Here is a 12,566-nt window from a genome sequence, read left to right on the forward strand (position 1 = left end):
CGCTGCTCTCGGGCCCAGCTCCCCGCCCCGAGCCGCTCACGGCTGCACCGAGCGGGGTCCCGGCCCCGCTGGGGCTGCGGCCGGGTGGGACCGGACGGGCGCCCCGCAGCCGGCGGTGGCACTGACAGCCGGGCCGAACCGCGCTGGCGGACTCACCCGTACGTGCCCTCGTACTGTCTGTATTTATGTACCGCCCAATAAACCGCCTCTTTTCTACGCGCCGCCCGCCCGGGCCGTCTCCGCCTGTCTGTCTGTCTGTCTGTCCATCCGAACACCGCCCTCACTCAGGGCCGAGGAGGGCGGGGCGCGGCGGCGCATGCGCGGGGCGGCGGCTGGAGTAGGCCGCGGCGCTGCTTATCGTGGGTCCGCTCACCGCCGCCGCTGCTCCAGGTTTCCGCTCAGGACGCCGGGCGCTCCCGCCGTCCCCCCCCCGCCCTCGCGATGATGATGATGGCGCTGAGCAAGACCTTCGGGCAGAAGCCCGTCAAGTTCCAGCTGGAGGAGGACGGCGAGTTCTACATGATCGGCTCCGAGGTGCGGCCCCGCGCACGGCGGCCCGGGCGGGAACCGGGCCCGGGGGAGCCCGCGGGGGCAGCGGGGAGCCGGGCTGGGCTGGGGCAGCTGTCGGGGCGCTGGGCTGAGGGTGGGGAACGGGCCGAGGGGAGCCCCGGCATGGAAGGCAGCGGCCTCCCAGCCCCTGCGGGCCCTCCCCGCCCCTCCTCCCCCGCCACCGCTTGCGGGGCGCTGCGGGGGGCGGCGGGCCCCGGGCTCTGCCTGAGGGGAGCTCTGCCGGGACGCCGCGGCCGTGCTGGGACCGGTGTTCCCGGCCGGGGCGGCCCGGGGAGGTGGGTGCGAGTGCGCAGAGCCGGGTCCTCGCCGGGCCGCAGCCCCAGGCCCCGCTCCCGGAGCCAGTTCGTTCCGAGCCCGGGGCCTGTGTCGCGCTGCCGAGCGGCTCGGCCGTGGCACAGGCCTTCGTGCTTCGTGACAGCACCGCAGCCAGCCAGCGCTGTCCCGCCGGCCCTGTGCGGGGGAGTCTTGCCAAGAAATGCCGGGGCGCAGCGCTTCAGCACCTCCTGCGTGTGCTGGCACGGCGGGGGGCTGTCGGGCCTCCCTGCAGACCGCTCTTACCCAAGCGGTAAGACACGGCCGTGCATCAGCACTGGGACACGGTGGCGGTTGGAAACAGGATAAGTTGAAAGCCGCCGTTTGTGTGGGTTGAGCAGGGACTAAAGGCCCCTTTCATTGGAAATGTAAAGTTTGAAAGACCTGTAACCGCAGTCAGCCGCTCTGCAAGATGGCCAGGCCGGACACATGGAAGGGAATTGCCTTCCCTCTTTTATCTGCCATTAGTTTCTGTCTCTTGGTGAGCACTGCAGAGCAGAAAATACGATTTAAAAATAACCTGATGTTAAGATGAGAATAAGTCTTGCCAAATGAGGGCTAAAACCCTTATGGTGTGGCAGTCTGCCTGTGTGCTGCCAGGCTAAAAACTGGATCCCAGAGTCTAGAAATAGCGCTGTTGTTCAGCAAGTCCTGGTGTAGCCTTTAGCACAGGTGAGGATCTTGTGCCAGGAAGAAGAAGCTGCTCTAACAGAGGTTTGGTAAATTTGAAAGAGGGTTTTTGGCAGCGATCACATTTTACATGTCGAGAGGATTTGAAGCAAAACACAAGTCTCTGGGCACTCGCTGCATTCAGGCAGTGTCTGGGGGGCACAGGGGTTCCAAGGGAAAATTCTGATTGCTGGAGAGCTGGGTATCTGGTTTGGTTTAATCCCTACTTGGCATTGTGTGTTGAAACAGAAAATGAAGGAAAGGGAGGTTAGAGTGTTCAGAAACACATGGAAACAAATGGAATTTTTTCCTATGAAGTGGGGTATTGTCAGTGGCTGGGAGGGGGTTTTTGGATTGGACTGGTGAAATAAGTGCTGATAAAAAAAATCTTCTTTGCTATATTGCCATAAAAATTGCTGTGCTGTGTGATCCCAAGCGCAGTGCAGTCTGTCACCAAACCAAACAAGTCCTCTTAGGAGGTCCTCTCACCACTACAGAGAGCTGAACTTGTTTCAGCTTCTGCTGAAAGTCCCTCAGGTGGGATACTGGGAACACCTGGCCACGACTCCGCTTTTCTTGCAGGTGGGAAACTACTTGCGTATGTTCCGGGGTTCCCTGTACAAGAGGTATCCCTCGCTCTGGAGGCGACTAGCCACGGTGGAAGAAAGGAAGAAGATAGTGGCCTCTTCCCATGGTGAGAAGATGAGCAAGCATTCCCAGTGCTGTTTACCTGAAATCTGAATTTTTGTCTTGTGAAACTTGTCTCTGGTGGATCAGAAGCCTGAGCACCGTGCGCATCGCTTCAGATTGCCCCAGCTGTGGAGCGCTCTGCAGCGGTGGCACTGGTAGCTCCTAGCAGCCAACAGCAACTGATAAAAATGTTCTAAAATTGAAATATCCATTGTAGCTTTCCTGGGGTCTGCAGCATTCATCACAAAGCACAAGCGACATCTCAGAGGCAATACCACGTTCCAGAAGAGGCTTTTATAGACAAAGGGGGGCGGGTTTGTCTTTTGTCACACAGGCAGGGGTGTTGCATGGATGCCCCACTGAAACTGTGCATCTTTGCCTTGCTCTGCTTCCTGCAGGGACTGTTTGTGCCTCAGTTAGTCATGGTGTGTTGCCAGTGATGTGACTACCACAGTGAGAATGTAGCTGCCTCAGGATTATTTTTGATGTGAGACTAGTAAGAAGCTGTTCAGTTTCATTGCAGTATGGTTTGTTGTACGTTCTTTAGACTGAAGCATAATAAAATGAAAGGGTTGATTCTAGAGTTATGTCTCCTTCCTCTGAGCATCCTGCTGACTTGTTGCTTTCTCTTCTTTCCCCCTTTCCTCCCCAACAGAAAACCAGCGGTCTCACAGCCCCAGAAGATGTAAGTCTTATGTGCCTGTTATTCTTAGCTGTGCTAGAGGAGGAATCTCCACTGTGACCTTTGGTGCTATTACAATATATATTCATGTCTAATCCTCTTCCTCTCATCTCTCCCTGTGGTCGCCCTAGTTGTACATCCTGATCACAAGCTTAACTCTAATTTCTCAGTACTTGGAGGGACTCCCAAATGCAGATGGTCTCTGTAAATTCGCCTGTCCCGAGGTTTCTCCCTTTTCCCAAGTATTGTTCTCTGGGCTTTTCCTCCCAGAAGGCTGCGGAAGAGATTTTACATCCCTTTGGTAGATGCAGGTGTGCAGAGCTGAACCATGTGATTGCAAAGGGCAATTCAGGGTAGGAAAGAATTGTTTTTCTCTTCCTCTCCTTAAGTAAAGTCACAGTAGATTTAAAATGTATCTAATAATTACGTAGATTTAAGGAGATTTTTTTCTGAAGTTTTGTTTTTGGAGTGTTCCTTTCCATCTTAAGTGAATTTCGTAACAGAAATTACCAGAATCTATAAATATTTATGAAGTTGCACCATGGAAGAATAAGGTTCATCCACTGGCAGTACCTGAAGGAAGCTCATGTAATTCTGGTCCTCTCTGTGTCTTGACTCAGCCCAAATGAAAGATGTTTTTAGTAGAGTGCGAACAGGATCGCTCTGCAGGGTAGAGAGATACACATGCAAATCTTGGCTCTGCCACTGTGCAGCCAGTCCAAGGTGTCACACCTTTTGTCTTTGGAGTTTTCTGTCTTTAGGCTTTGTGGTGGGGATTGCCATGTACTAAGACATTCCACCCCTGCTCCCAAGAAAGTCATGTTTATTTCTGCTGTTGAGATGTATGTCAAACCCAGATTATATTTCTTTAGTGCCAGGCACTGTGGCTGGGCTTCTGGTCACCCCAGTGCAAGTAACCTACCCCAGCAGCAGAACATCCTGGTGCATGAGGGGGAGTGGAAGCTTCTAGTAACTCAGAAATGATGGTGGAAAGTTTTGCCCTCTTCATTTATCCCATGGGTAAAAAAAAAATCCCACATGAAAACCTTTCTCAAAAATTAAATGTCTATGAGAAGATAAAAGGAGGCCCAAAGGATTTTTGGGGCACAAACCTATGTGCCACTTGATAACCTGTTCTAGTCCCTCCTGCAGCCTCAGGGAGGGCTTTTCATGGTCCAGCCTGTTCATGCTGTTCACGTTGCTATGTGGTAATTATGGCATCTTCCCTGGTCATAGATCACGGGTACACAACATTGGCCACGAGCGTGACGCTGTTAAAGGCCTCTGAAGTGGAGGAGATCTTGGATGGAAACGATGAGAAGTACAAAGCAGTGTCTATCAGCACGGAGCCTCCCACCTACCTCAGGTAACCAGTGACAGTGAGGGCCAGGACCAGAACAGAGCTGCTCAGAAGGGGTCAGCTTGGGCAGGAAGTGCAGGGCTTTGGGTAAACTCAGGCCCTTGTGCAGGGGGGTGCTTGGCAGTCTGCTAACGGTTGTTAGCAGTGTTGGGCAAATGAAGATCTATCTCCAGAGGGTAAGAATTGGGTTACTGCCCACATACAACAGGAAGAAAAACATAAGTGTTTGATGATACAGCTCTTTCTGCAGTTACTGCATTCCAGCTGTAACAGATGTTCTGCAGAACACACTCTCTGCTGACATTGCCTTCTGGAGACCTGGCCTTTCTCAGCAGTCCTTTTGGAAAGTATAGGCAGAAAAACTAAATATGAACTTGGTATTTATAAATGCACCTGGATTCATAGCTGATGGGCAGCTGTGAGCTGGGGAGTAGGGTACTCTGTGTGACACCCAGGTTCTTAGTGGAACTTCATTGTTGAGGGTCCCAGAAATAAAGAAGCAGGAACTTAACATAGGACTTAATGTTTTAAGATCATAGTGTTCCTTTAGCAGCAGTGGTGCTCAGGGGCTGCAGTTTAACACGTGTTCTTCTCCTTCAGAGAGCAGAAGGCAAAGAGGAACAACCAGTGGGTGCCCACCCTGCCCAACAGCTCTCATCACCTGGATGCAGTGCCGTGCTCAACAACGATTAACAGGAATCGCATGGGCAGGGATAAGAAGAGGACGTTCCCTCTGTGGTAAGGCAGCTTCCTGCTTCTGGAAGGTGGAAATGATGACCAGCATCACGCGCTGCCAGGGCGGTGCCGATCTGTTGTTAGAATGTGGTTCATCTCAAACTTCCAGGAGACCTCCAAGTTGCTGCTTGGAGGTACTTAGTTGAATTGCGTGTCTTGAAGCTCTTCCTTAGAGTAGCCAGCCATGGCTCAGAGAGGAGGCTTTCCTTTTGTCAGGAAAATGGTTCATTTCCTCATAAGTTGCTGAGTAGTTGTCATTTGAGGAGCCTGCAAACCCTCTCTGAAGAACAGGCTGCTTCTCGCTGACATACTCTGCTAACTTTGTTCTAATTTATTCAATGGAAAATGCTGTTGTGCCTCAAGACTAACTTAATTTTCCATTATAGAAGTTTAGGAAATCAAGATAAAACACAATCCTGGAAAGCTTCCTTGTTTTATGTTCAGGAATGTATTGTAATAGAGGCAGTAAAAGGTGATAAACTGGTATTGGTTGCCGTAGCCCTGTAAACTTGTATTGAGGAGTCTGTCTAAAGACTGATCAGGGAATTCCAGTGTGGAGATTGCTTCCAACAAATGTTGCCTTCCCCCTATGGATGCCAGATGTGTCATGTGCTAGTTGTATATACTGTGTTGCTGCTCTGTGTATTAGCTTTGATGACCATGACCCAGCAGTGATCCATGAGAATGCGTCCCAGCCGGAGGTTCTGGTTCCCATCAGGCTTGATATGGAAATTGATGGGCAGAAACTCAGAGATGCCTTCACGTGGAACATGAATGGTACGTAGGAAGGAGAGTTTCCAGAGGTTGGGGAGCTATGGTTGTATCTATCTCTGAATATAAAGAGGGAACAAGCACAAGTGTGCATGTCCTTGCCCCATATACACATGTAAAATTCTCCCACTTGGGACTGCACTTGGCTCTTGTCTCAGCAAACACTCTGCCACTGCTGTGGGTTGCAGCCATTCCTGGACACGTGCCCTCTGAAGAGTTTAACTGGTCTGTTCTGACCAGTTCAACAGATCAGTGATCTGAGAGTGTTCTGTTAGCTGAGGTACCTTAAATGCAAAACTTCCAGGATGCTTTAGATCCACAGCAGTTCACATGTATGGGTCCCTCCTGTGGTTTGTTACGCCATGGCTATGCTGTCTCTGTGGAGCAAGTAGAGACAGCTGTAGGTCCGTGTGTCAGTGTGCATGTCCTTACAAACCTGAAACAAAACACCTTTTAAAAGCCAAAGGTGATGTGTTTGGGATTCCCTTTGTTATACTGTGTGGTCATTTTGTGTATTCTGTACGTGGCAGACACTGATTTCTAAGAAGGTTAACAGTGCCTGTTCTTGTTCTGCACCAGAAAAGCTAATGACTCCAGAAATGTTCTCTGAGATTCTTTGTGATGACCTGGATTTGAATCCTCTGACCTTTGTCCCTGCTATTGCCTCGGCCATCCGACAGCAGATCGAGTCGTACCCCACTGACAGTATCCTAGAAGATCAGTCAGACCAGCGAGTTATTATTAAGGTAACGCAGGAAGGCAGCAGAACGAGAGCTGAACTCTGTGGGTGTCTCTGGCTGTGTTACAGGGGAGCAGAGTATGCAGGCTCCCTCACAGCCAAGAAGCTCTTAATTCCAGTCCTGCATCCAGACTGTTTTGTCCTTCGTACAGAGAACAGAACCAAGGGTGGCAGATTACTAAACATTCGTGTACCAGCCCCTGAGGTGATGCAGTAGTTCAGTTAAAGCATTGGTGAGTTCCTTTGGAAGAGCTCAGCCTTGGTGAGCAAAGCTGAGTTGTCTTCATGCTACTGGAATTAAGAATTCTGTTGAGGACCTCTGCAGCTGAGACAAACTAGGAGTTACCTCCCTGCTGCTCTTCTCCAGCCTCTGCCTCCTCAGTTAAATTACCTTTGACAAACTATTGCAAGAAATGGAAATGAATGACCTGTTTCTTCTCTTCTCTCCAGCTAAACATTCATGTAGGGAACATCTCCCTTGTAGACCAGTTTGAATGGGACATGTCAGAGAAGGAGAATTCCCCAGAGAAGTTTGCCTTGAAGCTGTGCTCAGAGCTTGGCCTGGGTGGGGAGTTTGTCACTACTATTGCCTACAGCATCCGGGGACAGCTGAGTTGGCATCAGAAGACATACGCCTTCAGGTACAGAACTGTCCTCTTCCTGGTGTGGGTGTGTGCCTTTACTTCATGGGAGATGGCATCAGTGGGCCTTAGGACAGCTGAAATGATGCAGAAAGCGTCAGTTGGAATCGGTCCTTAGTGTTTGCTCACTTTGACCCTTAAATCGCTTGTGCTCCTCCAGTATTGTTTCCTTTTGGCTGTGATACATTCCAGGTCCAGATACTGATGAAATGGCAGCTTTTGCTGCAGAACGAAAGGCAGCTGTAATGAACAGTGACTGAGCACCTTGTGTCCTTCCCTCTCCTAACATTTGCTAACGATGAGCCCTGGATCTGCTTCTGCTTTGTTAGCATTACCTGACTTGGGCCAGCCACTGTCTCCAGCTTTGGTGTTTTGAGCTGACTGATGGGAACTGTAGCTGTCTGCCCTGGTGTGTTCGTAGGCCCCTCGCAGCTGGAACGCAGCACTGTCAGGTCTGATTAGTCAGCTTTGTAACTTGTCTCCTAATGATAATCGTTTCCAGTTGTGCCGTGTTCTGTGGTGAGTTACTGTGCTGATGTTATCCTCAGCGTGTTGCTGAGTCTGCAGGCTATAAGCATCCTTTAATGTGTGCTGGGAGGGTTTGTGACCTCAGGTCATGGTGACAGTCCAGGAAGCTTGAGAGTTCAGCAGCCGATGTGCTCACAGAGTTGAGGGAATGGTGGAGTTGAACCAGTTCTGTAGAGGTCAGCTGGGGAAGCAGGACGATGTAGTTGGGCAGCAGAGGGGAAATCTGCTCAGCCCTGTCCAACCTCGGGAAGAGGGTAGTGAGTACTTGTGTGGGGGTGAGCAAGGAGGAGCTGGAGGCTGTGGGGCTGCTGCTGCGAGCTGTCCTCCTTCCTCTGTTCAAAGGTTTCCTGTCTGGTCAACTTTCTATGGAAAACAAGGACTGATCTGCAGTGGGCCAGTTGCTCTTCCACTCCGCTCACTCTGGAGGTTATTTTATCCTGAAAACCTTCCATAGCAACTGCTTGGTTCTGAGATGACCCCCAGAGTGGTTATGTTAGAAAAGGGAAAGGCACTCTGTACCATGTGGGTATCAAACTCTTCTACCAAAACTGTTAGGTCCTGTGTCCATCGTGCTGATGCCCCTTTGCCTCACAGAGGAGCTGACTTCTGCCTTTCCACCCAAGACAGCTGACAGATACTTGCAGATCCAGCATGGGACCACATCAAACTGTAACAGCAGAACAGTGGGTGTGCACTCTGGCAGGGTGGGTATCTGGTACCTGTAGCTCTTCCTCTTCTTCCCTGCTGCTGAGTGTGTTGTAACCACCACAGACATGGCTTTGCCTGTGCTGAGGCCTGCAGAGGGTGAAGGTATCCCTGTTGGTAGACACAGTCCTTGGAGCCAAAAAGTATTTAGCCTGTACTTTAAGCCAGGTATGGCAGGGAGTGAGTTCATTTCGTTAAGGACTCCCTGTTGCCTGAAGGCTCTCAGGAGTTTGAGCTTCTTCATATTGTCCATGAAGTAGAGAGGTGGCCCTGGTCGTGCTGTGCTGGCCAAGAAGCCTCTTTTCTACTCACAGTTTATTTACCTCCCCAGTGGGTTTGCTTTGACAACTTGTTAGCATGTTGCCTCCTAGCCTACAGGGCATTTCTTCCTAACTCTGTTCACTTGGTGTGTCAGAGGCAGGCTTTGAATGTGGATACTGAATGTTCTCCCTCTTTCCAGTGCTTCTCCACGTATTGCTTACATCTGAGCTAAGAAATTAATCTCTGCACACCTTAACTGTCACAAGAGGGGTTAATTTTGCCTTTGCCTCCTATCAGTCTTCCTAAGTTGCGGCAAGAAAGATTCCAATCAGTGCTGCTCAGCCTTCCAGATACACAACATTAGTGCCAACTTTGCACTACTCTCTCCCCAGACATGTGTCTGGCCGCGTTTGCTAAAGAATGCTTCCTTTTGGGGGTGTTTAAACAGGTAGATGTCAGGCCTGTTTGGACTGTGGCAGTACTATGAGGAGGAGAATCAAAAACTGGGAAGGGAACCCCAATGGAATGAAGTGCATAGACACGAGCTATTCAGGGAGGAGACAGTATCTAATTTAAACCTTGTTTTGTGTCATGGTACCAACATGCCCTACTCTTCCCCTTTTTTCTTCCAGCAGAGGAGTACTTTTGAAACCTTATAGTGATTAATGATGTTTGGGTTCTGTGGTTGGTTAGTTCCTGAATTCCCAAACCACAGGAGTGGTGGTGGCTCCAAAGTCATTCCACTGATGTAAGGAAAGGGTCTGCTTTAGATGCATCAAAAGAATCTTCATATCTCGAGGGACTGGGGGTTTGACAAGTCATGTGCCCCTTAATCATCTGAGGGGGGGGTGAAACTGTCTTCTCGTTGATGAAAGCCAGGGCAGTTCTTCCAGCTGGCCTGCTCTGTGCAAAGCAGGGAGAGCCTGAAAGCCCAGTGGGAGGGCAGGACTGGAAGCAGACAGGTAACCGGTGCTTATGGGATTTTTGGGAGTATGGAGTCCTGTGATGTTTGGCACCCAGGCACTGAGTGCTTCTGGTGGCAGCACACAGCACTTCCTAGCCAGAGGTTTGTTTGCCTTTGGGACCCGAGTGATGGCACTGGTTCTCTCTCATGTCTGACCCTGTGGCCCATGGAGACGTTCCCCTGCCCTCCTGGCATGTCTGTCTGTGGTGGTTCTGCCCAAGGTGTGGACCCTGGCAGGGGGCTCTGGGCTGTGCTGGGATTACTGTGGCTGTTCTGCCAATAGCATTGCTGCCCGATCAGAAAGTGACAGGGAAGGGGGAGCTGTCTGTCTGTCTGTCTGTCTTTGGAGGTGAGAGAGGATTTTTTCAGTTTGTCTTGGATTCTGTGCTATGGCAGTGTGGTGTCTCGGTTCGCTTGCAGTTGAGGTCTGTGCATGAGGCTGACTTTCCCAGCCCTGTTTCATTCCCATGGGTGCTCCATCTTGGGCACAGTAACTGGGGCAGCGTTCAGTCTGGAACGTGTAGTGATCTGGGGCTAAGATGAAATTCCTGGTTGTGAGTGTTGCTTAGTGGATGTCAGCAGTACTGGAAGTAAATCTCACCAGAGCTTCCTCCCAGGATCAGATACTGAAGGCTCCGGATTAATTTCTCATTGTGGCCTTACTTTGAAGCCTTGTTATTCCAGATTAATAGCTCTGATGCAGACATTGTCTGTTCCCATGGCGATTTAGCATCTGTGTTCCTTCCTGGGGGAGCGAGGGGGCAGCCCCCGAGCACTGAAATCCTGCACACAGAGGCATGTCCCAGGGGAGGGGGCCGGATGCGTGCGCACACCTGCCTGGGGGCTCCTCTTTCAGACACACGTCCTGCAGCTTGGCCTGAGCTGCTTTCTAGAGTTCAAAGCAAACATTTACATTCTGAGGCTCCTTGGTATTTATCTTGGGCTTCCGCTCTACTGTCAATATTTGGGAAGCGGCTCCTGGTCAGTTCCTGTTGACTTTTGCTGAAAAGTGGCTAGTGAGGCAGTAAATATTTTTGTGCGTGTGTAATACAGCTGGTGGGGCAGACACATCTCCTGAGGAGCAGATCTTGTGATCTGGGACAGAGCCTGGTGGTGCACTGCTTGAGCAGGGAGTAGCCACAGCCTCTGGCTGCAGCAGCAGGTCCTAAAAGACCTTTCCGAGGCGACTGGGAGACCAGTGCTTGTTCCACAATTGGGCTCCCATCCCACCAGGCTTCTGCCAGGGCTAGCAGTCAGGTGTGGCAGGGAAACTACAGCTCGGAAGTTGGAGCTGCAGAATGGCAGAGCTCCACAAAGGGCCCTGTTAGAGTCCCTGTCAGCTGCTGCACAGGGAGGAGTGCTCCCAGCACTCACAGAGCTTTGCCACCAGCCCAGCATACTTCTGGGACATGGGCTCTACTAAGTGAGGTTAAGAACTAACGCTGAGGCCTGAAATGCTGTAAACGATGCTCTGTTGTCTTGTGCCTGGGCTGGTAGCCCAGCAGAGCGCTCTGGGACCCTGATGGGTGTTGCTTTGTTGCCTTATGCCCGCCTTGCAGTGAGAACCCTTTGCCGACTGTGGAAATCGCCATTCGCAATACAGGGGATGCTGACCAGTGGTGCCCTCTTCTGGAAACCCTCACGGATGCCGAGATGGAGAAGAAGATCAGAGACCAGGACAGAAATACAAGGTGCTGCCGCTGGCTCAGACAGTTCTGGTTTTGGCCAGTCACTAAGACAGAAGTTGCAAAGTTTGATGTTTGTCCTTCTCTACTAAGAGCCAACTCTGGGCAAGTCTGGGATTTCAGACTTGCACACCCCAGCTGAAGCTCACATCCCTTTAGCTTCAGGATATGAAACTGTTAGTTAGCACTGTGCTCCTCAGACATTACAGGCTCTGACTTCTGCTTGAAGCAAAGTGTCTTGAGCTTTGTGCAGGGGGATTTGTTTCTATAGGAAGGCCTTTGTCAAAAATACTGGCGTTCCCTGCACTGTCATGCTACCTGGAAGCCTGTCAGCAGGCTTCCTTTTATGTAGAGAACAGTGTGATGTGAGAACAGGCAAGCTCCCAGCTCCAGCCCTTTGGTGAGCATGGGAATGCTGCTGTGATTCCAGGAGGAGCTCTGCCCGCCCAGACCCCTGAGCCTTGTTCCATGGACAGGCCAGAGCACTTGGCCTACCTGGTTAAGTTGCTTCTGGCAGGTACAAATGAACTGCTAGAATCTCTCCAATCTCTCCAAAAGAATTGTTGTGGGAGCAGTAAACACACTTTTGTTCTTTTTAACTGCTGATTAACAGTTTCATGATTATTTTACTTATCAGCTGTGGCTGGCTGAATAGTTTTTAGTAGCGATCAGTTCAAAGTTAAGGAGCAAAGGTTCCTAAATGCTTCTGCTGAAAATAGCACCTGAGCCATATCATCAGGGGCACTCTGAGGTGCCCAAGGGGGCCTCTCCAGGCACCAAACCTGTCTGCAGGTTCACAGAGCTGTGGCAGCCTCCCCAAAAGTCCTGCTTTTCCCAAGACTTCACATGGTAGCACAGCACTTACTGTACCTCTTTCTCTCTCCTAGGCGCATGAGACGTCTGGCCAACACTGCTCCAGCCTGGTAACCTTCCTGTTGTGACACTGGTGCTCTTCCTACAGACTTTATCCCTTTTCCTCTCCCCAAATGGATCTAGGATTGGCAGGGGTCTTTGTCCCGGAAGGGGACACACATTCCACTTGCCAAGAGTTCCCAGTACTGCTGACTTCTGCCCCATCCCCTCCACCTCGGTGCTGCGCAGCAGGAATGCTGCGTTAGCACGTGACCTAGCTGAGACCTGTGGCAGCTGTTGGAGCCCTTATATACCTGTGTGTGGACAGTGTAAAGATTCTTTTGTATAGGTGCAACGTGCACTGTTAGGAGAACTTTTTAAATAAAAGGAATGCGTACTGCT

General features: G+C 50.9%; 1 protein-coding gene across 1 annotated transcript; it reads left to right on the forward strand.

Moving 5' to 3' along the window:
* Positions 1-364: 364 nt before the first annotated feature.
* Positions 365-12,566, forward strand: SMARCB1 (SWI/SNF related BAF chromatin remodeling complex subunit B1). Its single transcript, XM_084272141.1, has 10 exons — positions 365-534; positions 2,134-2,245; positions 2,897-2,926; positions 4,160-4,289; positions 4,884-5,021; positions 5,668-5,795; positions 6,369-6,535; positions 6,979-7,169; positions 11,187-11,318; positions 12,200-12,566. The coding sequence occupies exons 1-10, from the start codon at positions 442-444 to the stop codon at positions 12,237-12,239; spliced, it is 1,161 nt and encodes a 386-aa protein (XP_084128267.1). The 5' UTR covers positions 365-441; the 3' UTR covers positions 12,240-12,566.

The sequence above is a fragment of the Gallinula chloropus genome, assembly GCF_964237585.1.
Source record: "Gallinula chloropus genome assembly, chromosome: 17".
Taxonomy (NCBI): domain Eukaryota; kingdom Metazoa; phylum Chordata; class Aves; order Gruiformes; family Rallidae; genus Gallinula; species Gallinula chloropus.

Bases quoted from the DNA above. Each gene is read 5' to 3' on its own strand.
- SMARCB1 (XM_084272141.1), top strand. From the start codon at position 442: ATGATGATGATGGCGCTGAGCAAGACCTTCGGGCAGAAGCCCGTCAAG. The intron at 535-2,133 runs GTGCGGCCCCGC...CTTTTCTTGCAG, and splicing joins TCTACATGATCGGCTCCGAG to GTGGGAAACTACTTGCGTAT. The intron at 5,796-6,368 runs GTACGTAGGAAG...GTTCTGCACCAG, and splicing joins CTTCACGTGGAACATGAATG to AAAAGCTAATGACTCCAGAA.